At 47.4% G+C, this 26,279-nt stretch overlaps 1 protein-coding gene across 1 annotated transcript; it reads right to left on the bottom strand.

Moving 5' to 3' along the window:
• Positions 1–23,596: 23,596 nt before the first annotated feature.
• LOC142586087 (uncharacterized) lies at positions 23,597–24,619 on the bottom strand. The gene has a single exon (XM_075697346.1). The coding sequence runs from the start codon at positions 24,617–24,619 to the stop codon at positions 23,597–23,599; it is 1,023 nt and encodes a 340-aa protein (XP_075553461.1).
• Between the last annotated feature and the right edge of the window lie 1,660 nt (positions 24,620–26,279).

Below are 26,279 nucleotides of genomic sequence, written 5' to 3'. Positions count from 1 at the left end.
AGTGCGCATTCTTTGGGTGTTGAGGTCCCAGGGGAAACTCGGGCCTCATATCAAGGACCACGTCGCCCACAAACGAGGGCCGTCAAAACAAGTACTGAGTTACGGTACCAGCAAGTACACTTTTGAAAACGCCGGAATGCTTCGGCAGGCTTCACGTATTCCCTACAAATGCTGGAGTGCCCGACCCCGCCAACCCGCCGGTATAGAGTGAGAGAGGGAGAGAGAAAGCGCTTTAACGAATGCAGAGATTTTAGCCGACGTATAGACATCGCGGACAAGCCACTCTGCGTGTGTAGGGGAATTGGGGAGAGAAAGACAGAATGTGAGGGGCGCGAAAAAAAGTTATATGATGAAAACAATTGCCCACTGAGTTTTCTGACTCATGGGCAAAGGTGTACTATGGTAAAGTCCTTCAGTGCATGCACCGTCGTACGATGAGGTGACCGAATTCGCTGCGTGAAAGGTAAATGAGGGTGACAGTGGCCGCGCGCGCTTCAGTGAAATAGGGCGCATGTACGAAACATATTGCGGATGGTCAGATCAGATGAGGCTCTCGTTGCAGAAGTCATGATTATTACTGTCAGGTACTGCGCCCCTGAGGAGCGGAAGATGCCGACACCAACGGCTGCATTGTAAGGGCGGCTTCTACCTCTGGGAGACATCTTCACGAGAGGCTGGCGCGGACAAGAGCTTTGAGGGTGTAAACAACATCAGAATCAGTAAGCGTGTAATGTTTTGTTCGGTGCCTCTGTGTTGCTGCATTTTGCAGGTCATCCTGTCATGTTGTGGCGCCTGAGGATGATGGTGGCAGTGCTCGTTTGGTGGGCCTTGTAAAACACTTTGCGGTAGCATCGAAGGAGGCGATGAGGCCGCGGGCTTCCCACGTTTCTTTCTGACCACATCAGCGTATGTGTTGCCAGATGTCTTTTGGCTTTGCGGTGATTGTTCCTGGGAGTGGCTTGTCGTATTCGTGAAAACCACGTCGGGGTTAAGCGGTGGTTCATGACGTTTGGGTGCTTTCTCTTGTACATATTCCACCGCACGAGCAAGTGTAGCAGCCTTCTTTTTATTGCACCCTCCATATGAAGCAGGGTGTGGGCCACCGCTGTTGGCTCATTTAGGGTGCGCTTTCGAGCTTTATTTCTTGTCCGAATGGCGGCTAGCACACACATTGCAGCACACTGGGCCGGTAGAATGTCTAGATATGTGACCATGCCTGTGGCATTTGTAACATTGTGTTGCAGCCCCGACGTATTCGGAGGTACGGTAGCTTCAGAATCCAAGCATAACTCGTTGAGGTAAAGGTGAATCTTTGGATAATTCCAATATAACGGATAGACCACGTGTCTCTTTGACCCTGCCGCCATCTTCAGGGGTGTCACTGGTGAGCCACCTTGCTGTGACGACGCCTTAGTCGCGTAGGTATTCTTGTAAGTCTTCATTTCAGTAGCTGAGAGGTACATCGTGTATCTTGCCTTAGCTGGCCGTGTATGAATACGGGACATGGACTTCTACAGCCACGCCAGCTAGCTCAGTTACCGTGAGCAAACGGTTGGCGGCAGGGAGTGTTGACACTGTAACCATCAGGCTGCCGTCGTTGTTAAGGCGATGGCTGAGAACTTTCTCTTGAGCCGACGTTACAACCGCCGATGCCACGATGTTACGGTTAACATTCCATAGGTTTCTAGTTCTAGGGTAGGCCTAAAGATAACAGGGACACCAGCTCCTTTTTTCTCTTGTAAGATACGACTGTGAAGGATGCCTGGCTCACCTACTCTGTATTTTCACCCGAAAGATCTTCTTCGCGTAGTCTCTTGTTCGCAGGACCCTGATCTATAGCTACTGCTGCAGGGGCTCCAGGACTAGTAGTTGCCACCGCTGCCATGGATGCGGGGTAGAGTTCATCTGGCGGTGATTTTCCGTGTCGTGGTGGATACAGCGCAGAGCGTCTAGAGCGTTGTTTGACGCGCTTCGCCGGGTGGGCGGGGAACCTCCAGGTCGTCCCACGGCGAGTAGAGAACACACGGAAATTTTTAAAGGCTATTAGATGGAGAGAAAACTGAAAAATAGAGACTGGTTTAAGAAACCAATTCTCTCACACATCTTCGTCGTCGTCTTCCGCCGGCATACTTTGGCAGGTTACTGAACCTATTCTCCCCTATCGTGGAAATGTTTCCCTCGCCCGCGCCGTCAAATTACTGGATTACGGTGGCGTTTGCCAGATGACTTTTTGGGCGGCAATGTACCTTTCTCCGCCGCAGACGTCTTCAAAACGCTGGAAAATGTCGGCCTACACTACCCAGGCCTCGTCTCAAACGAGGTCGAGAGTGCAGCAAATAGGCGCCCTGCCGGCGTGACTGCCCCAGCCATATTGAGCGCGCACTCGTCCTGGCGAAATGGCACGATTCCGCCAGCTCTCCCTCACACAACGAGATCGCTATGCTTTACGGAGCCCGATAGTGGCCGGTTGCCTGTAAACACAGCGACCTCCACAATTGGGCGGGACACTCTCAGCAATTGCCTCGAATGCACCTCGATGCACGCGACTATGCCTCCGGCCACATAGCGCAGACGCCTGGCAAGACCTCCGAGTGGTGCGGCTTCCAATAACGGAGAAACGCCTGCAGATGAATTAAACTCCCGTGCACATTCTGGCGAGGGCTTTGCAGCAGGCGTTGGAACCCGCGACTTCACCCCTTTCTCAGATCGGAGTGCCGATACCGGCGTACAGTGGTTACGGCGACCAGATGAGCGCTATTGTTTTAATAGCGGCATTGCGTCAGTACGAGCAAGCAACTGGCATGCGGGAGAGCGTGCCGTTACCGTTTTCCCGCTTGCTTTAGTCAACCAAGCCACCCGCAGATGGCGTTCGGTAGGCCATGCGGCGAGCACCACGCACGACATTGGTAGGATATTCAAAGACGAGTTCCTTCCGTATGACTACCGCTTTCCGGTGCGCTCCCTGCCGTATTCTTTGCGCGGTCCAATAAGTGCGCGGCTCCGCGGAAATGTGACCGTTAAGTTTGCAACCTATTTGCAAGAGGGTCACGCTACCTCGCAGTACTCTCACGTGCGAGTACTACCGGAACGTGCGAGTACTATCGTAGTACTCGCACGTTCCGTACCAGTACTACGATACATGTGATAGACGAGGGTGACGAAAGCTGGATGTAGCAGCTTCAACGGCTGCCGCTATCGTCAGTTCCCCTAACTCCCGGTCGCGAAATCCGCAGTTGCTGCCGGCGCACAATGATTCGACTGGGCAGTCACTGCTCTGTTCTACGGTTGCCATACTCTGCTTTCTCGACATGTTCGGAGAGCGTAAGAGCTACGTGTCGTGGAGCGTAGGACATGATTGATTCGGTTACACCTTGTGGTTATTGGTAATACGTAGCAGTTCTGGCGCTCTGCCTATCGCTTTGTGACGTTTCCTTCCGATATGCTTGCGCAGTTTCGGTCGTTCATTGCCACTTCGCAATTTATCGTCTTCATTGGAAGTTTGATTCTGAGTGCAGCAGCTTCACACTGCTGGCTGACATGTCTTTTCGTAAGAGCATGCGCTCAACGCAGTCGTGAAAGAGACTTCACATTCCGCGATATGATCACGTAGTGCAGTACGGATTGGATTGTGTGTGTTGGTCCCACAATGGCTGGTAGAGGACATTCACTTGAAAACATCCTTCGGACATCCACAGGATTAACGTTTCGGGATTTTGTTTGTTCGATCGTGTGGATGTCCGAAGGAAGTCTGAAATAGGACATCCCGAAATAAATGTCCACATGTCATCCACTGGATGTCCTGACCAGGACTTGGACGTTCGAATCTAATCGGAATGTCCAGAGGCTGTTCGTAGACCAATCGATAGTCGCGCATCGCCTACCATTTATGTGCATACAGCGTTCGACACACGGCATTTGACTGTTCGCCATCGAGGGGCCCCCATACACAGCTTTGCTGGTCATCCACCTTCACAGAGTAGAATGGCAATGAATTTTTTTTATTTCTTTTCAGCCTCAGTTCCGCTGGTCTTGGCGATAAACTGGCGGCCTGGTGGCGTGCAAACCAGTGACGAAAGATGAGTTTACAAAAGCTAGCCAGCAGCAACGCATGCGCAAATATCGGATCATCGTGATTAACAAGCGAACATCCGGGTGTCAGGACCCACATTTTCCATTTGCCGGCCTCGTTGCGCACATTGTGGCGCGCAATATGAACTTTCATTATTCCGCCACACACTGCAGCATTTTAGAGTGTGTTTGCACCGTTAATTTAAATCGTGTTTTGCACGGACACAAAGAAGCGAAGCATTGGTGCGCATGCGTATTTAGAAGATGGCAACATTTGAGTCTCGTTCATTGAGTGGCGCATTTATAAATAAGCGCGTATCTTAGTGTAGTCTTAAGCACGTAATTTACGCAAGATATCTTTTTAGTTCTTTCTTGAGGGCGTGCCCTTTATTAGCAAGAACATTTCAGTGCGTGAGTCACACGTATGCGTTTTGACCGAAAAGTGAGAGCGACTCTGGTAATACATCGATTAAGTAAATCTGGCTCTCAGTGGCACTAGTACGTGCGTTAATAACGGATGTAGAGTCAGAACGGACTGTTTATGGCGTTTGTTCTGCGCATGATGTTTCAATGATCGTTTATTTAGAGCATTCTTGTGTATTTTACCTTTGGTCTCGCGCAGCGGGACAGTCGGGCTTAGTTGAACTCAGAGGAACATGTCAGCTCACTTTGGCGGCACAAAATTTTGGGTCCAGATAGGCAGGTCGAGCGAAGCCTAGCGGATTTCAGTGGATTTGGGGCACTTGCATGCCGTGTGATGCTTTGTCATTGCGGATGACTCTTGCATATCGGATCTTACGAGAAGGTTGTGAAATCAGTTTTAATCACAATATTGTAGGCTCCAGAGAAGGTTTAATAATTTGAGAGCTGCTTTTGGTTATTTATTAGATAAGGCAGGTGCGCTCATTTGTTCGCTAGATCGAGTAGCTCCCGGTGCGAACACGGCGCTTTGCTGTGCCCTGTGGTTGTGTGCGTATTTCTGTGTTCGTAGAAAGAGGGCCACAGTGAAGCGAGTCCTAGGACTCCTAGTTGAATTGTCTTCAGCAATCACGCTCGGAGGATCCCTGAGACGTCAACTGAACACCGACGCTTCGGGAAACCTGACAGATGGTCATCCTCAGGTCGATCCTTCATGCACGAAATCTTCGCGCAACAAATCGGCAGTGCACATTCCTTGGTGTTTCCCCCGAGGCACCTCTATTCATCAGCGCCGCCGAGACGGCGACAGAACCGAGCGCCGACTGTGACGCGCGAAGAAAGAGACTGTCTCAGAATCGGCAGCGTCCGTCGCCCTCCTGTCAGTGGTAACGAGCCTTAAGACTGATCTACTGACCCTATAAAGGTGACCCTTACGGAGAGCAAGGAGCCAAGTCGGCGTCTTTCGTGCAGGGAGTATGACCTCTTACGAGGAAAGAGCTCAAATGATATTGTAACGGCTAATGTTAAACCGGCTTTATTCAACGGATGAGATTGATGGTAAAATCAAGATGGCGTCCTGAGGCTGCACCAGCTCACGTCTTCTTCCTCTTTTCGCCCGGCTCATGCCGTAGCAATCCCCGGTTGCCAGACGAAGCCCGCTGGGCAAGTCCATATCACTCGGAAAGCGTAGGGTGAAACCGCATAAGACGGGCAACGTGTACTGACTGGGTCCGGCTAGACCGACGACCAGTGGACGTTAAGGGTGCCACCACGTAGGTCAAGTCACTCAAGCGGCTACAATGACGAATGGGCCCGTGTACTGGGGTAAAAACTTTTCGCATAGGCCGCATTTACGTTGCGGAGTCCACAACCACACACAGTCTCCTTTGACGTATGAGACAGACTGGTGTCGGCTGTCATAGCGCTCTTTCGATGGGTGTTGCGATGCCACAGTACGAAGATGAGCGACACGCCTGGCTTCTTCGGCAAGACAAAGCGTCTTGGCAACAGAGTACTCGCTGCGAAAGTCAAACGGTAGTATAGTGTCAATGCAGCTTAGCGGTGAACGTGGAGATAAAAAGGTGAAAGGAGATAAAAAGGACTGTAATCGGTAGTCTCATGCTTTGCAGTATTATAAGCATAGGTGATGAAGGGCAGTATGTCACCCCAGTCTTTGTGATCGGAGGATACGTACATGGCCAGCATGTTAGTTAGAGTTCTGTTCGCACATTCTACAAGCCCATTTGTCTGAGGGTGATAAGGCGTTGAATGACGGAACTGTGAACTGCAGAGACGAAGCAGTTCTTCTACGGCGTGCGGAACGAACTGACGACCGCGATCGCTAATGATGACACGGGGGGGACCATATCGAAGAATATTGAATCGAAGCAAAAACGTTGCAACGGACACAGCTGTTGAAGATGGTACGGCCGCCGTTTCCGCGTAACGGGTCAGATGGTCGACACATACGATCACCCATCCTTTGTCGTTAGATGATCGAAGAAATGGGCCCAGAAGATAGATACCCACTTGTTCAAATGGTTGGCGAGGCGGCGGCAGAGGTTGGAGAAGATCTGGCGGAGCTGTCGTAGGGCGCTTGTAGCGTTGACATTGTTCGCAACTGGCGACGTAGTGCTTGACTGTGTCCCGCATTCTGGGCCAGTAAAAACGCTCCTGTGTCCGGCTCATAGTTCTGATAAATCCTAGATGGCCAGAGGTCACATCGTCGTGATTGGCTCTCAGTATGTCCGTTCGCAGACTCTGCGGCACCACCAGAAGGAAGCGTGCGCCTTTAGCCGAATAATTGGTCTTGTAAAGCAGGCCGTCACGGACACAAAATCGACCGGTGGCTCCAGGACGCGATGCGGCTACAAACAGAGGTACCAAACTAATATCATTTTCCGGCTCTGCTTTGAAAGTCATCGAGTCTGGGAATGTAGAAGAAATGGGAGCTAAACAGTCATCAAAAAAACCTTCGTCACACTCCGTCGTCGTCAGAGGAAGGCGGGAGAGACAGTCCGCATCTGCGTGGCGACGCCCAGACTTGTAGGAACTAACAAAGTCGTACTCCTGCAGTCGAAGAGCCCAACGTGCCAGTCGTCCACTCGGGTCACGGAGATTCACCAACCAGCACAACGCGTGGTGGTCAGTAATGAGAGTGAACGGGCGTCCGTAGATATAGGGCCGAAATTTGTGGACAGCGAAAACAGCTGCCAAGCAGTCTTGCTCGGTCACAGTGTAATTGCGTTCCGCCTTAGTCAAAGAGCGACTAGCATAAGCCACAACGTGTTCAGCTCCTTGATGACGTTGCACAAGTACGGCACCGATGCCGATTCCACTGGCATCAGCGTGCACTTCCACAGGTGCGGATGCATCGAAGTGACGCAATATGGTCCCTGACGTTAGTAGAAATTTTAGCTGATGGAACGCGTCGTCGCAAGCCGATGTCCAGTTGAAAGGGACGGCTTTTTTTGGAGAAGACATGTTACGGGGTACACCACGTCGGGAAATCTTGGACCGAAGCGACGAAAATACGAGCAGAGGCCCAAGAAACTCCTCAACTCCCGCACTGACTAAGATGCTTCAAAGGAGCTGACTGCCTCAATCTTCCGTGGATCTGGCCTCACACCGTTTTTGTTGACCAAATGCCCAAATACTAACGTCACGGCTTCTCCGAAACAACATTTCTTGAAATTTAGGATCAAGCCGGCTTGTTTGACACAATACAGAACAAGATTGAGACGGCTGTTATGCTCACTCAATGTGCTGCCAAAAATCACCACATCATCGAAGTAGCACAAACAAATTTCCCATTTAAGTAATCGGAGGATAGTATCGATGAATCGTTCGAATGTTGGTGGCGCGTTACAAAGGCCGAACGGCATAACGTTAAATTCATGAACACCGTCTGGTGTCACGAAGGCCGTTTTCTCCTTATCGTATGGGTGCATGGGTATCTGCCAATACCCTGATCGGAAATCCAGTGATGAAAAGTAGGCAGCGGAATGTAGACAATCGATGACATCATCAATTCTAGGAAGCGGATACACATCCTTTTTAGTGACCGCATTCATCGTCATCATCATCAGCCTCGTTACGCCCACTGCAGGGCAAAGGCCTCTCCCATGTTCTCCAACTACCCCGGTCATGTACTAATTGTGGCCATGTTGTCCCTGCAAACTTCTTAATCTCATCCGCCCACCTAACTTTCTGCCGCCCTCTGCTACGCTTCCTTTCCCTTAGAATTCATTCGGTAACTCTTAATAACCATCGGTTATCTTCCCTCCTCATTACGTGTCCTGCCCACGTCCATTTCTTTTTCTTGATTTCAACTAGGATATCATTAACTCGCGTTTGATCCCTCACCCAATCTGCCCTTTTCTTATCCCTTAACGTTACACCTATCATTCTTCTTTCCATAGCTCGTTGCGTCGTCCTCAATTTAAGTAGAACCCTTTTCGTAAGCCTCCAGGTTTCTGCCCCGTACGTGAGTACTGGTAAGACACAGCTGTTATAAACCTTTCTCTTGAGGGATAATGGCAATCTGCTGTTCATGATCTGAGAATGCCTGCCAAACGCAGCCCAGCCCATTCTTATTCTTCTGATTATTTCAGTCTCATGATCCGGATCCGCAGTCACTACCTGTCCTAAGTAGATGTATTCCCTTACCACTTCCAGTGCCTCACTGCCTATCGTGAACTGCTGTTCTCTTCCGAGACTGTTAAACATTACTTTAGTTTTCTGCAGATTAATTTTTAGACCCACCCTTCGGCTTTGCCTCTCCAGGTCAGCGAACATGCATTGCAGTTGGTACCCTGAGTTACTAAGCAAGGCAATATCATCAGCGAATCGCAAGTTACTAAGGTATTCGCCATTAACTCTTATCCCCAGTTGTTCCCAATCCAGGTCTCTGAATACCTCCTGTAAACGCGCTGTGAATAGCATTGGAGACATCGTATCTCCCTGCCTGACGGACGCCTTTCTTTATTGGGATTTTGTTACTTTCTTTATGGAGGACTACGGTGGCTGTGGAGCCACTATAGATATCTTTCAGTATCTTTACATACGGCTCGTCTACACCCTGATTCCGCAATGCCTCCATGACTGCTGATGTTTCGACTGAATCAAACGCTTTCTCGTAATCAATGAAAGCTATATATAAAGGTTGGTTATATTCCGCATATTTTTCTATCACCTGATTGATAGCGTGAATATGGTCTATTATTGAGTAGCCTTTACGGAATCCAGCCAGGTCCTTTGGTTGACGGAAGTCCAAGGTTTTGCTGATTCTATTTGGAATTACCTTAGTAAATACCTTCTAGGCAACGGACAGTAAGCTGATCGGTCTATAGTTTTTCAAGTCTTTGGCGTCCCCTTTCTTATAGATTAGGATTATGTTAGCGTTTTTCCAAGATTCCGGTACGCTCGAAGTCATGAGGCATTGTGTATACAGGGTGGCCAGTTTCTCTAGAACAATCTGCCCACCATCGTTCAACAAATCTGCTGTTACCTGATCCTCCCCAGCTGCCTTGCCCCTTCGCATAGCTCCCAAGACTTTCTTTACTTCTTCCGGCGTTACCTGTGGGATTTCGAATTCCTCTAGACTATTCTCTCTTCCATTATCGTCGTGGGTGCCACTGGTGCTGTATAGATCTCTATAGAACTCCTCAGCCACTTGAACTATCTCATCCATATTACTAATAATATTGCCGGCTTTGTCTCTTAACGCATACATCTTATTCTTGGCAATTACTAGTTTCTTCTTCGCTGCTTTTAGGCTTCCTCCGTTCCTGAGAGTCTGTTCAATTCTATCCATATTATACTTCCTTATGTCAGCTGTCTTACGCTTGTTGATTAACTTCGAAAGTTCTGCCAGTTCTATTCTAGCTGTAGGGTTAGAGGCTTTCAGGTTCCTGTAGTCAACGCAAAACCGCCACGATCCATCCTTCTTCTTTACTAAGATTGCTGGTGCTGCCCACGGACTAGAAGACTCTTGAACAACACTTTCCCGCAGCATGTCTTTCACCTGTTCAGCAATAACTGTACCTCTCTCTTGAAGAAACGCGGTAAGGCTTTTGCTGAATGGGATGCGCAGATCCGCTGTCAATTCTGTGGCGAGCACGAGAACGCGGGAGTGAAGCCTGCTTGTCGCCTTGTGTGAAATCGAACACAGAAAGATGTGCCCAGAAAACTTGTGCGAGAGCGTGGCGCTCATGTGAAGGCAGTGCCTTGTTGATCATTCGTAGGACCTGCTCTTCAGAAATGCTTCGTTGGGGATCGCTAGTGTGAGACTGCTACTCCTCGCTTAGAACTGTAATGCAGCTGTAAGTAATCTCGCAAAATTCAGCAAGCTTGATATCACGCGGGAGAACGGCAGGGAGGCAAGAACAATTGAACGCCCACAGATTTGAGGCGCCATTCACTACTCTCACGACAGAGCGTGGTACATCTTTCTTTGCGCAGCTCGACGTAAGTGGCTGGACTTGCACGTCAAACGATGAAAGGTCGGCAGCAGCGAAATTGACAGGGATACGTGACAGCGACCAAGGCGGTAGCAGCAAATCGTTCCAAACAACACAATAGTTTTTCACTGGTAAGGTTGTGTCGGCAAGGGTGGCGAGAAGCGCGCTATTCAAAGTAATTTTGGCTGTGCCACAGTTAACGGATGCCGCACAATCCTGAAGAAAGTCAACACCGAGAATCACATCATGAGTGCATCGCGGAAGTACGAGAAATTCTGTTTTAGGATCTTCTCCTCCGAATAAAACACTTGCAACACAAATACCAAGGGGAACCAGGAACTCTGCACTGACACCACGAAACGTCATACCATCATTCCACGGGAACATAACTTTCCGACCCAGCCGCTCTTTGCAAGTCACACTCATGACGAAAACGGTAGCACCAGTATCCACTAATGCTGTTGCAGGTATACTATCAATTAACACATGCACTTTGTTCTTTTCGATCATAATAGGCCGATGAGTATTTCGCTGAGACGCAGACTTTCCGGCGACCTTAGCTCCATCGGCCGCGCCGACTAGTTTCCCGACGGCGGTGCAGACGTAGCACGTCGCCGTGGTGACGGTGAACGGCGTTGGCGACTGGTTGGAGGCGTCAGGCTGCGGTCTGAAGCTGGCAAGCCACTCCTTCTACTATACTGACGGAAGGTATTCCGGGGTGGCGCACCTGTGGTGTTTGCAGTGTCTATCGGCCAACGGTCGTCATAACTATCACGTCCAAAACTAGGCCAAGTTGGTGGTGAGCCATATGTTGTTGTCTGTCGGCGCCTGCGACAAAAACGAGCAATGTGTCCTGAGGAGCCACAGCTGTAACACACAGGCGATGCGCGACCGACGTTCTATGCCTCGGAGTCAACCCTGGGACGCTGCGAATAATAAACGCGATCTTCCGAATTCCCATTCGTGGTGGTAGCTCGACGAGTTCGTTGTTCGTGCGTCATGTCGTCGGGAAAGGTACGTCGGTTCTGTCGCAGCTGATCGACTCGACAGTCTGCAACGCCTGGCATGGCAGACAATGCTGACACAGCAGATGCATGTTCTTGAGGTTGGTTGGAAGCGCAACCAAGCTGTTCTACATCCGCTCCTTCGGTGTGTCGTTGAAGTTCTTTGCGGACAATTTGCCTTATAGTTGCCGTAAGGTCAAATTGAAAACTGTAATAGTCGTTTTCGCCAACGCTTGCCACCGTTGTGACATTTGCTAGCCTGCCAACTTTGGCGTGATACGGCGCAGCTTCAAGGCCTCAAATGTGCGGCAATGCTTGATGAGGTCGGCGACCGAGGAGAGACTGTCCTTCCCGATTAAATAATTGTAAACATCCTCGCCTATGCCTTTGAGAAAGTGTCCAACCTTGTTCCCTTCGGACATTCGAGGATTGACAGTCTTGCAAAGCTTCAGGATCCCTTCTATGTACGTAGTACAGGTCTCACCTGGGACTTGAGCGCGCTGAAAGAATGTCTGCTGCGCCCGCTTCCTTTTCGTGAAGGAATCACCAAAGCCCTCTGTGAGGTGAGTAACGAATCTGTCCCACGTTGTGAAGGTATCTTCATGGTTCTCGAACCACACTAGGGCAGTGTCTGTGAGGAACAGAACCACATAGTCGGGCTGAGTCGTGGAGTTCTAGCCGTTGTACTTGTTCACACGCCTGTAGTGGGTGAGCCATTCCTCCACGTTCTCGCCGAATTTTCCAGAGAAAGGGCGGGGCTCCATCTGATGCATCCAGGAGCCGGTTGTTCGCACTGGAGCAGCCAGAGAAGGCTGTTGGTCGCCGCTGTGGGACATCGGGATCTCAAGTGGTGTTGGAGGCAGTCGAGCGAGGCGTCGGCTCCGGCGTGGCACTTGCTGCAGCAGCTCCGTCGTCTTGGTCGAAGCACCCCGCACCTCCACCACAAAACTGTTACGGTTAATGTTAAACCGGCTTTATTGAAGGGACGAGATTGATGGTAAAATCAAGATGGCGTCCTGAGGCTGCACCAGCTCACGTCTTGTTCCTCTTCTCCTCACCCGGCTCATGCCGTAGCAATATGTTTCCGGTTTGATCGTCCTTACTTCGAAGGCTGGATATCAGAGGCGGAGTTCTCTGTAACTATACCGCACTTCTAACTGGTCGCAACAAGGTCATCAAATGCCCTCGTCTAGGATACTAGGGAAGAGGGACATTTGGAAAGGGGACCTTAAGTCAGAGAGAGGATGTGATCACGGGTCCTGACGTCTGCAGACAAGCGTGAACTCTGACTAGAATCTGACTTTTTTTCAATATATAGATAATGTAAAATAAACCCCTTTAATAATTAAGGGAAAATGAGACATCCATCCAATCGTAGTAATTGTTCTAAAGGAAACCCATACGGCTTCCTCGAAACAAAAGCCTCGCAGTTGAAGAAAAACGCGTCCTGGTCAGGGACTCAGACCTGGGACCACCACCTTTCCGGGGCAGCCGCTACAGTCTCTGAGCTAACCTGGCGGCTAGCAGATGGCGGAGCGAAGTCTAATTTGTCAACAACTTTAAGCAAAGGAAAGATTTTGACGTAATAGTTCTGCGGAAACCCGCAAAGCGGAGAGAAGTAATTAATTAATATAAAATGTGACATCCACCCAATTGTAGCAATGGCTGCGATCGGGGGGATATGTCATTCTTCCTTAATTACTTCTCTTCACCTTGCGGGTTTCCGCAGAACTGTTACGTTAAACTTTTTATCTTTCGCTCCTACTCCCGTACATACTCATCCATATGACATGAAGGATTCGTTGCCGAAGCGCTACCCCGAGTCTCGACAACGCTTTCTATCGCCGACTTCACTCGCGGGCCACATACTCCCACGCGTATCCCACGGAGTGTGGCAATCGACGTTATGAGAAGCGTTCTGCAGGAAGCTGGCTATGCAACAACATTTGCGGTTCCACAAAGCGCTACTAGGCTGGCCAATGTATTTGTGCAAATCCACTATTTTTTGTGTGACAGAAGTACAGTGAACAACAATTACCTACACAATGCGTGTGTCTGAAGCAAGACGACGACGGTAAGGACGATTGTATGATTTCTACGAATGATCAAATTCATGTGAGCGAGCATCATGAAAGTGGTGAGAGATGGGGAAGAAACCCAGGAAATAATTCCGCGCTGACAGCAGCAGGTAACGTCACTTGGTGAATTAAAGGGGTGACTTGATTGCAATACAGCATTACAACCTGAAGCCAGTGTGATTTATATCCATACGGACGAGTGCTGCGGTGCTCTGCTCAGATTGGGTTAGCCATAGCGATGCTGCCATTGTGGAATTCCGTGCAGCGTTGACGCACTTGGACACTCTGTGCACCAGGAAAAAAGAAGCATCGATATTTGACGAAGTTGCCTAGTAACGCCAAATAGGGACGTGAAAGACCAGTATGAGATTTGTTGCGACTGAGAGTAACGTATAGCCCAGGAATCATCCACTCCATAGGCAAGAGTACGTCTGAAAGCAGGAATGAAGAAGGGTTTTATTTTACAATATTTACGTATTGAAACACGTTGTCAGATTCTAGTCAGAACACACATGCCCGCAGACGTCAGGACACCTCTCTGCACCAATTGTCCGCATTATAACGTGAACACAAGGGAATTCGATGACCTTGTTGCGGTGAATGGGAGGGGTCGTAGAGTTCAGAAAACTCCGCCTCGGATATCCAGCCTTCGAAGCAAGGATGAAGCACTCTGGAAAGAAATTTCATTCGCGCTCCTTCAAGAAGAGTTGTCGACTGTCTTCCTTGCTCTTCGTGACAGTGATCTAGTCAGTGTCAAGACATTGGCCTTCGCAGTCTATACCGCTTCCAAGCAGCACGGCGGTTGTTCTCCCTTGTAAGTCAGGTTCTTTGTTTGCGCGTCGCAGTGGGTGGCGGCACCGTCACCAGAAAGGCGGGCGCAGACAAAGGCGGTTGCTCAAAGAAGGGCACACACAGAATGCGCACTGCCGATTTGGGGCGCAGCAGACTCCTCTGCCCCGTGAAAACCTAACCTGAGGGCAACCAGCTGTCAGGACGCCCAACCGTAGCTCTTCAGCCGCGACCTCGAGGATTAATCTAGAAATGATAGCTCATGACAACAGCACACCACAGCTTGGAGTCCCAGCTTTCGTTTTGTTGTGGCTTTCGCCCTGGGAACACAAAACCACACAATGACATAGGACAGAGGAAATTGCCGTGCTGGCGCCAAGAGCCACGGGTTTGGCAAAAAGATAAACACGCCTGCCCTATCTAATAAAAACACAAGAGAAGCCATCAAATTACTGATTCTGTGCTAAAGCCTACAATTCTGACTTTAGACCAGGTTTCACAACCTTCGCGCTACATCTGATACAGGAGAGTCATGCCCAGTTACAAACCACTATGAAGAATGCAAGTTCGCCCAGTTGCTTACTATTCATTTTAAGATTCGTTACAGCGCAACACAAGACACTGACAAAAGGAAGGTATACAACAAAGACACGGCGCTAGCTGTCAACTAATATGTCAAAGGCTACCTTTTCAAATCAGATCGCTGATTACACCGAAGTGATTATTTTATCAGTCTGTGAAAGTCTGGTTCGTGGTGGCACTATTATAAATGACTATGGTGGCAAAAGTAAATTAGCAGAAAAAAAGTAGCCGACAATTACGCTTCTTGGTAATGCGATCTTTGAGCGCAGGTGCTGCCTTATTTCTACAATGGGCAACCGCATACAGAACAGGCTTTGCTAAACGGAGGCGGTTCTGCGTTTCGTATTGGGCAGCACACACCACGATCCGGCGCTATCGAGCCTGCGCTTCGGCGACGCGCCATCTTATAGTGGGTAAGTGCCGCGGAGAGGGGGTAGGTTAGCAATCATTATCTTATGTTTCTTCTTAAGTGCGATGAGGAAATGGCTGGAGCACAGGGGTTTTGAATAGAGGTCACAGAGTCATTCAATCACAAATATGCCTCAATGTGGCCGCACAAGTTTGGGGTGGGAAGTAGAAGTAATGGGACGAAACGCTATAACTATCTTTCGAGTCACTGCAACGGCACTGCGCCAAGTAAGAGGAAGTATAGAGCAAGAGTGGGGGAGGGAGAAGGACATCCAGGTGCAAACACTGCCAGAGGAGATAAATGCCACTGAGGAATGGGCCTCGCAAATGGGGAAGCGAGAGACACGGCTGAGATCAGTACAGCCAGGTGACGCAGAGACGGAGGAACGGAGAGCCGTGGATCGCGCGCAAGGCGGCAAGGAGCGCCCGCCGCCGGCACCGCGGCAAACGCCGCTGCGCGGAGGAAGACGGCGAGAGGATAGGCGAGAACGCGTGATACGGCTTTGGAGGACAAGGCGCAATGGCGCGTCGCAAGGTACACGCCGCGCGCCGGAGATGGCAGCAGGAGCGCGCGCAGCTACAGGAGCGCGCGAATGACGACCTTGGTTACGGCGAGGGACGAAGACGCGAAACGTATCAACGGGCGCCAAAGAGCTGCGCTCTAAAAGGGAAAAACGCAGTAGTACCTTATGTACACAAGTTGGCGCATGGGCTTAGGAACGTTGGTTCAAGGTACTGCATTGATGTTCGCTTTCCTGCCAAACATAAGACAAGTTGGATATGCCCGTTAGTTGATAATATGCTGAAGGATAAACCAGTAAAGGAAAGTTCAATGTCAACCATGTGAACGGGTACATCACGTGTGCTAATGAGTTTGCATGACATTTCATTATCTTGTGGTAGAGAGTATATAGGACAAACGAAGCGCTGTGTGAATGTTCGACTTAAGGAGCGTGAGTTGTCTCTTCAATGGGTAGCGCGACTTAATCTCCCGGAGCAATGCAAGTCGTGCCGTTGTCGCTCCTATTAGAAAAAAAAACTAATGTCCTTTACAAACACACGAGCCAATTGACAAGAGAAATCGCTGAGGCTTACAATATAAACATTAGGGACAAGGCATTTATCAGTGAACCGTCTACTCCTCTTCATGACCAGGAGCTGCGTCACCTCTGTCAATTCTGATTATACGTCAGTTGGTCCGAGTTGGCTCGATGTATCTTTGTTTGTCGTGCATGTCATGGTTATGATCTGGCACATGTATATTTGTGAGACATATCTTCATTAAAATATCCATTGAGAGTCAGCGCCATGTGATCGTTTTATACCTCCCTTTTGTACGTGTCTTGCGTTGTGCTGTAACAAACCTTACAATAAAGCGCCACCATGGCGCGGAATCGCCAGAAATCCGCTTAAATCCTTCGCGCTGCGTTCATCCAGTGATTTGGACCTAAACTATTGTGCCGCCAAAGCGAGCGCTCATGTTCCTCCGAGTTACGCTAAACTAGGCTGTCGCGTGGCACAAGACCAAAGGTAAGGTACACAAGGATGCTCTAAGTAAACTATAATTTAAATATACGCAACAAAAACGCCATGAACAGGCTGTTTCGTGTTCCACATCCGTAATTAAGGCAGGTACCAGTGCCACTGTGAGCCACATTTGTTTCGTGGATTTCATATCAGAGTCGCGCTCAATTTGCGGTGAAATCTCCTACGCGCGACTCGCAGACTAAGATTTTCTTTCTCTTACCCATAAAGGGCACACTCTAAAGAAATACAAAACAAAATCTTACATACATTACGCGTTTAAAACTACAAGAACATTCGCGATTATTCCTAAATGTTTCACCCCCTAAACAAAACTTAAAATCCTGGCGTCTTCTAAATGCATGTGCGAGATAAGCACCAATGCCTTGCTTCTTCACCTGTGTCGGCGCAAGACAAGCCTTCAAGGAACGGAACAAACACGTTCTAAAGCTGGGCTCCAAATAACCCAATTTACTTGGAACGAAAGATCTCGCGAACAATTCCGAAAATCGACGCGATACTCAAGTGCGCCATCACAGGCTTCTAAAAAATAACAGACTTGGCGCTGCAAGCGCATCTTACCAAAAAAAGGAGGCTTCAAAAGAACGAGAGACATACCGAGAACGAAGTTTTGAAAATTTATGCGCATGCAAACCAACGCTTTTTGAATGTAATAAGCTTGTAAAATAATCTAAACAAAGCTCAAAAATAGCTTATCAAAACGTACTCCAGCTTCGGAGATGTCAAGACGTTTTACCGAGCCCTGAAATAAAAAAAAACTGCTGTTATCACAAAACCTTTATCGTCGCTTTTCATGCCGGAAAGCAATGGCTGAGGCACGTATTTGGGCCGTACATGAGGTCGGCGCAGTGTAAAAGCTAATCTTCTCAATTAGGGAATACAAAGGGCACGTCGGCCATTACCCTCACTGCAGACCCCCGCCACTTTAAACACTGGCAACAGGCTTACGGGGAATCGTGCGACGACTTCACTACCGCATATGACCATTCGCGTCGCATTAACTCCTTTCTCACCTGTGTCATACCTAGAACATCTCGAAAGTAACCCAGTGAGGGGGAGCGTAACTGACGCTGGCTTTTGGCCCCTTTTGCACTGAACGGCTTGGACGCGCCCTGAATGGAAACATTCGAAACAACAAACGCGCCTTTTGAACTTTTTCACTGCGCTCATCACAGGGTTTAACCGCTCTATTCGGCCACGTTGCCTTTTTTTGCCGCATTCCTGACTATGCGACGCCACTTTCGGGCATTAGCTCTACTACTCCAGGTACAAACCCAGGAAACGCCTCGTTTCTTAATCTCACCTTCAACATCAGCCACGGTCAAACTGCGACATAATTTACTATACCGGCGGCTGCTGCGTGCGTAGCGGGGGCCCCCATATCTTGAAAGCAATCTGCGATGTGTACAAAGTGCGTGGAGTGATGGTAGCTTCGTATGCGCTGTAATTTATACGCTTAGTTCCAGCTTAAGCGAGACACAGCATGAAGGCTAATTTGCCTGATGCTGCGGCCGCGCCGAGCAGCATCTGTGTGTTGTCTTGTGGTGCAATTGTAGATACGGTAGCTGTTGACGGCGCAGAGCAAGGTGTGTCCATTCCTGAACGAAGCAAAATCGTGCTATCGCTAGACAAACTTTGTTTAACCACTTCAACCACGAGAAATTTTTCAAGTGAAGCTTGTAGAGCCTCAAAAGTTTAATGGTGATGTGGCCACACAAAATCCCAGTTGCTCCCAAAGTTTTCTACTATCGTTTTTGAGATATGGATCCCAAATGACACTAGTATAATCTAATTTGCGTTTTATACGCGCATTATAGGCCAGCTGGTTTATTCCTGATGGGGCTGCCTTTAGTTTGTGCATCAAGAAACCGAGCATATTAGAAGTTCATGAGCATTTTTTAGTAGTATGACTTGACCATGTTAAGTGGTTTCTACGACCTCAATAATAATTTTCATCAACCTCCGTCATAGGACAATTCATGTGAGGATACGCGTGATTAAGAGGACATCGTTTTGTGCATAATGCGAAAGAAGACTGTTTTACCACTGTTTAGATTCACAGAGCAATCTTTACAAGCAATAAGTCAAAGCAATAATTTCGCGTCGTGCATGCATGTGCGCATTTCATGAATTTGTGTCACTCATCACGTGCATGTCATGATATTCATGGGAATCATGTCATGGTTTCACATACAGACATGCGCTGATATGCAATAATGGCATTCATGCGAATCCTGTTATGCATGTCGTTCATTCCTCGCATGTGTGTCATGACATCCATATTGTCAACATATAAGGAAATGTATGTCATTCAATCAATTAATGTCATGTCATCCCATTTATGACATTATTGTCACGACATGCATGCTATGTTGCCTATGCCATGATATGATCGTCAGTTATGCGACGACGATTTCAACAAGTATTGCAGTGGATATCTATGGAAGAATTACTTGACATGCATGTCATGGCGTGTGTGATTGCCATGAATGACCTAAGGTGATGGCGTCGTGGTCGTTTAAATAACTATGAGGATATGTGGGACGGCACATGCGTACATTACATGGCTAGAATATCATGGCAAAACGTGCATATCGTGTATTGTCATTAATATCATGCCATGACGTACGTTACATGTCATGCGATTCATAACGTTCATGTCATGATGATATTCATCCAATGAGATTATGTCGGAAGATGCAAAGATGTTATGGATTCTTATAGCGATATATGTTGAGTAAAAGAAACGAACACGACTGCATCATGTCATTTATACTTGTTATGTCATGACAAGTATATGGAATAGATTTCGCGACATGACATGCGCATAAATGCCTTGCCATTAATGAATTGACCCATATAACATCTCATGCAATCTGTGTCATGATATTTGTGTATCCCTGTCGATTCATGCATGCAAGTCATTCATGTAATTACACGAATGCATTCATTTAATGATAATTATGTGTTATCCGTATAATGTCAGGCATTAATGTCATTCATATCCTCATATATATCGAGTAAAAAATATGACTACGAAAGCATGAGGATATTCATACCATACATGTCATGACGTACGTGCCAGAAGAAATATGTCATTGATACCATGACCTATCATTCGTGCTATCTGTGTGTGCACGTCATGCCACCTATGCCTATTCTGATATAGACATACCCACCTGAAGAAACGACCTCGGCGGCATCAGGACATAGGAGACAGACAGACAGACAGACAGACAGACAGACAGACAGACGGACTCAGTGCCAATCTCCTTTGGAATTTCACGTGCAACATACAGCACAGCATTTATTTCAATAAAGAAATCACACGACAAGCATACAAAAACATGATTGATGAGAGGCGCGCGCTACCAATGCAAAGTACGTAGCGATTCCTCACATGTGTTCGCAGTAAGACTGCTGCAATACAAGCTGCCGCAGCAACACCAGAGTACAAAGTGGGGAGTGACGACACTAGCCTGATAACTATTGGAAGGCGGTAGAGCTTGTCGCATACCTTTCTCGATTGCAGGTGCATAGGGTGCCACGGCACCGCCAACCTATGAATTCTTTTATATATAAAATATACAAATCAGTATGCAGGTTGCTCTGCACAGCTTCGCTGATGGAGCACCTACGCAGAGTGGATTGGCCTACGACAATACAAAATGTGTCATGTAATAGGGTTATCCTATTACGAGTTTTATGTCATTAAGCATTGGTAGCAAAAAAAGTTTGACTGTGCGATAAATGTAACTATTGTAATAGTGTAATTTTTGAAGAGATTATCAAAGCAATACTTCACTTCACTTCACTTTATTACCTTAAAAACCCCATTAGAGGGGTATTACATAAGGGGTGGTTAATAAAATAAACATTAGAAACAGGTGTTCATTTTTGAGATATGGGTGACAACAGCTTCAGTAAAGACAGATGGGCTTGTAATGGCTGCGATGGCGTGTGGAAGGCCGTTCCAGTCCCTTGATGCTCGAATAAAAAATGATGCTTGAAAAGTGGTGGTCCGGGCACGTGCGCGTGCAACTTGAAGCGGATGACCGGTGCGATGAGATATGTATGAAGGGGGCGTGATGTACGGTGGGTGATTTAGGGAGCTGAAAAAAAATGAACGGAAGAGAGAGAGGGTGGCAACCTGTCCACGGAAAGAAAGTGTTTCCAAGCCAGATTGCGCTTTTATCGATGAAATGCTGATATCGTATGAATATGAAGATTGAATGAACCTAATAGCGCGATTTTGCACAGCCTCAAGTGCATTTATGATATAAATCTGATGCGGATTCCAGATGGGAGATGCATATTCAAGTTTCGATCTTACAAATGATTTATAGGCTAACGCTTTTACTTGTTGTGGGGTATGACGCAGATGTCGTCTAAGAAATCCCAGTGATCTATTAGCAGCTGAGATGATGTTAGTAGCGTGCAAGCGCCAGGACAGATCACAAGATAGGATGACACCGAGGTATTTGAATGATTGGACTGATTCTATTGGAACATCAGCAATGGAATAGGTAAATGTGTGGGGGTTACGGCTGCGAGTGAAAGACACGAGTTTACATTTATTAGGATTTAGGTTCATTAGCCAGCGATTACACCATTCTTGTACATTATTGAGATCGTTCTGGATGAGTGTGTGGTCAGATGTGTTAGTAACTTTGCGGTAGATTACACAATCATCTGCAAACATGCGAATGTTACATAATACATGCGTTGGTAGATCGTTAATGTAAATTAAAAAAAGAAGTGGTCCCAAGACGGATCCCTGGGGGACGCCTGATGTTACGGGGAGTAGGCTAGAATAATGGTTATTAACACAAACAAACTGAGAGCGGTTAGTCAAGAATGCTTCTATCCATTTTAGTACGTCGGGGTGTAAATTTAACTGAGACAATTTTAGCAGCAAACGTTTATGAGGAACTGTGTCAAATGCTTTTGCAAAATCCAGGAATATGGCGTCAGTCTGAAGGTTACTGTCAAGGTTAACATGCAGGTCGTGAAGTAAAATTGCCAGCTGTGTTTCGCAAGAGTAGCCTTTTCGAAATCCGTGCTGACAAGGGTGAAAAAAACAGATTGAGTCTAAAAAGTTCGATATGCGAGTATATGACGTGTTCCATGATTTTGCAGGGGACGCTAGTTAATGATATAGGGCGATAATTTAATGGGGTGTCTCTGTTGCCCGATTTGAAGACTGGAACGACCTTGCCCACTTGCCAGTCGGATGGTAAGATGCCTGTAGAGAGTGACTGTGAAAACAACAAAGTTAGGTACGCAGTAGATACATGGTTAATATTTTTTAAGAGCTTGGAATTAATATCATCTACACCTGCTGACGATGAAAGCTTGATGTTATCAATAATCGAAGTGATTCCATCTGCCGAGAATATAATTGGCGACATACGCGCAGTTATGTTAGTAGATGTGGGAGGATCTGGAGTTGAAGTCTCGTTAGTAAATACAGAGAAAAAGGCTGCGTTAAAAATGTCAGCACACTCGCTGTCGCTGACCACTTCGCCATGTGCATTTGACACGCTGATCATGCGCGCCTCCTGAGGGTTTATTATTTGCCAAAATTGACGAGGGCTATTCGTAAGCATTTTAGGCAGCTCATCGTGGAAAAAGGAGAATTTAGCTTTCCGTATAGCCCTCAGATAATCGTCCTCGGCTACAAAATATTTCTCCCAAGCAGAGGAGTGTCCGTTTAGTTTGGCTGAGCGGAAGAGACGTTTCTTTTTGTTTTCAAGTCGCTTAAGCGTTTTAGTGAACCATGGTTTGTTACGATTTGCGCGGAACGTTATTCTTGGTATGAATTTATCAACGAGATCACCTAGTTTGTTTTTAAATATTGACCAGTTTTCATTAATAGAGCGTGTAGAACATAACCTCACGAACGTAGGAAGAAACGTGCTCAGATCACTATTAATTGCATCATAATTACCTTTATTGTACAGGCGGATTGTTTTGCTGATTAAATGGCGTTTCACGGGTTGAAACGAAAATGTGGCGTGAATTACTTTATGGTCGCTGACTTCAGGTAGATATGCTATTGATGATAAGCTTTCCGGATTACTGGTTAGGATGAGATCTAAGATGCTAGAAGTGCTCTGTGCAACGCATGTAGGTTCTGATACAAGTTGGGTTAAATTAAAATTAAGGCAGAAATCCACAAAATCTTTGGCAGGCTCACTGCCCATAGTTATAGGGACGTCATTGCTCCAGTCTATTTGAGGAAAGTTAAAATCACCAAAAAGGAGGACTTCTGCTTGCGGGTGTTGATTACTAAGGTCACTCAAACTGTTATTAAGTTTAAATGAGAAATCTGGAATATTATTCGGAGGCCTGTAGCAAACACCTAAAATGATAGTATGGGGGGAAGCATGAATAATTAGCCATAATACTTCAAGATCAGAAGTGATGTTTTTGGCTACGGAGCACGATAACTGCTGATGCACAGCAATCAGTACACCGCCCCCCCCCCCCCCCGCATGCCTTTGCGATCCTTTCGGTAGACAAGAAATTCCGGTAGGTCGGCTAGTACTTCTGCGTCTGTTATATCTTCCGTTAGCCACGTTTCGGTTATCACCATTATATTACTGTTAGATGATAAAACAAGGTTGGAAAAAGCGTCACGTTTGGGAAGGAAACTGCGTGCGTTGGCAAAGATTACAGACAATGATATGTTAGATTTGGGCTTGACAGTGTAGCAGAAATTTTTACGACGGGGAAATTGCTATATTATTTCTTTGACAGACTGCGTTAGCTCGTCGTAGACGTAGCGCTTATGACCCATATGCAGTGTTTTGAATCGCAAAGAAAAAGGTAATGATTTGCTTTTCGCGAAAGTTATGAGGTGCCTGCGAGCGTTTTGTACGGAACGAGTGAAATCCTCTCCAACGCTGAAGCTGGTTCCTTTGAACTTGCGGCCGTTAGAAAGAATCAATTCTTTTGTTTTATGGAAGGTGAATTTTGCTATGACAGGACGGTGGCGGTTAGTACCTGTGCGATGACCGAGACGATGTGCGCGCTCAATTTCCTTCAGCTCGATGCTAATATTAAGATGATCGTGGCAGTGCTTGATGATAAGTTGCTCGGTCTGGGCAAACGCCTCTGATCCAGTTGATTCAGGGAGGCCATAACAAATAAGATTATTGCGTCGTGACTGGTTCTCGGCGTCATCAATACGCGTTTCAAGCCTGTGTACCACTGTGGCCACTTGAGCGGTAGACGTTCTGACGGCTTCAAAGTCAGAGCGCAAGGAGACAAGATTTTGATAATGACCCTCTAGGTCAGTCATGTGTTTGCCCATATCAGCAATAGCTTTGTCCGCCGACAATAAATGAACTTTCAGGTCTTGAACCTGACTGATTAATTTCAACTGTCCAGCAGACAAATTCTTCAATTCAACTAGTAAAGCGTTGGAGTCAGGCCCCGGGTTGCTTTCGATATCGCCCGACATCATCAACAAGGCACGAATTACATGAGAGCACTCAAGAGCGACAAGAAGGCAGCAGTGCGGGCTCGGCAGCTGAAGCAGGAAATAATTGCTAGACTTCTTACAAAAAAGACTGTAAGCTTTACCAACCTGCATGACAAGAGTGAATGGTTTAGCGATCTGCGTCTGTGCACAGCCGCCGAGCCCACAAGGCGCCACCGGTAGTGCCTGCTCTTTTGTAGTTGACTGCAAGGTTGATGTCGATGACGACAGGTTCGTCCATGCTGCATCGAGCACCACCGTCTTCAGTAGCGGTGTCATCGAAAACGCAGATCCGCCGCTCCCGACGAAATCCAGGGGCTTGAAGGTCGGTGCAGTTGAAAAACCAGGGGCGCACATCAGGGAGGGGTGACAGGCAATCCTGTCAGTTTCACCTGACGAAGCACGATATTGCATCGGGGCTGCCAGGGAAGCCGTCACTAGGGCTGGAAGCAACAGGCGCACGAATGCGCGCTGAAACACCTGCATGACAAGAGTGAATGGTTTAGCGATCACATATATGCTGTGAACACATATGCTGTTTCACTGAGCACAAGTGGAGTATTTCAGTAAGTGCAGAAATAGGTGATGGTTGCGCCAGCCAACCACAGGGGCTCTCCTTTTATGTGCACCTCTTCACACAATGAGCAATTCTCACTTAAGCAATACAGCTTGTATCTCTACAACACTTGGTTTGTGATCTGAAGCTATCATTATATAAATCATAAATACAGAATTACCTGAACTTGGATACCATAAGAAGCACAAAGGACTGCAAACACTAATGAGAGAGAGACACATAGACTGGATGGGCGCTAGACATCAACTGAAGGGTTCAATGACGAAAAAAAGCAATGCGCATGCTTGCGCGGAAACATATGAAAATAACCAGAAGGCGCAGTTGGCACTGAAAAGAATTCCAGCGCCATTTTCCTTTGGCATGCAAAGCTAGGGAAGGCGTGCTCACGCATTTGTCAGTTTCGTTGCTAATGCACAATGGGGCGAATAATTTTCAAGCTTGCTAATTGCAAAGCTGCGCAGAACGCGCGTGCTCCGAATTTAGGCATGCACGAGCACTTCCAGCAGTGATCTGCCGAATGGCTGCCCCCTGCCAATGATTGAGAGCTGACCAATGCGCTCTAAATTGTCTATTGACGCATCGGCCGGTCTGGCCAACATAAAAATTTGCACATAAAAGTGAGATCCTGTACGCCACTACTACTCCGCACTCCTCAAAACGTGTATTGTGCTTTGTTGGGCAGCCGGCCTCGGCAGCACCATTCGCGGTATTTCACAGCCATAGACCAAGCGTTTTTGGTTTCAGCCTGTTGATGGCATGTGTGTAAGTCCCTCAATTCAATTCTTTATTCAAACTTCCTGCTATAGAAACCAAAAATACTGCGGGAAAGCCAGCATCGCGCATAAGTAGCATTGGGAGTTGAAAGTTGCACGCAACCTGATGGTCACAAGAGTTCTCGCGACTTCCTTTGCGATACCACTTTTCAAAATCTTGGAAGGGGTCGAATTCTAGCTAAGGACTGGTTTTTTTACCCTGGATTTTCGAAATTCGAGCTAAGGACTGGTTTCTTTAACCTGACTGTCGTGCAAAGTGTTACTGATATCAAGAAACTGGAAGTGTCCCTTTCAGGTAAATCAAAGGTGATTATGAGACCTTTGCAACCATAATCAAAAACACCAAAAGTTGGTTCAAATGCTGTTCAAAATGCTTCAGCCGCACATTCTTAAGGATAACTAAGTAGTCACTAACATATCTGAACATGTGCAAAGCCTTAGCTGCGCGTGCTGTGTCAAGGCATGTGGAAATACGTGTGTAACATTACCATGGAACATCACTTAAAGCAGGAGCAATGCACTGTCAAATTTTTCAACCATGATATTTCCAACATGTTAGCCCACAACACAAACAAATTCTGGAAAGTAA

Source organism: Dermacentor variabilis, chromosome 6, assembly GCF_050947875.1.
Source record: "Dermacentor variabilis isolate Ectoservices chromosome 6, ASM5094787v1, whole genome shotgun sequence".
In the NCBI taxonomy this organism is placed as follows: Eukaryota; Metazoa; Arthropoda; class Arachnida; order Ixodida; family Ixodidae; genus Dermacentor; species Dermacentor variabilis.
This window is presented reverse-complemented; position numbering and strand designations above follow the sequence as displayed.

Excerpts from the sequence above, each read along its gene's own strand:
- LOC142586087 (XM_075697346.1), bottom strand. The coding sequence starts at position 24,619 with ATGACACCGCTACTGAAGACGGTGGTGCTCGATGCAGCATGGACGAAC.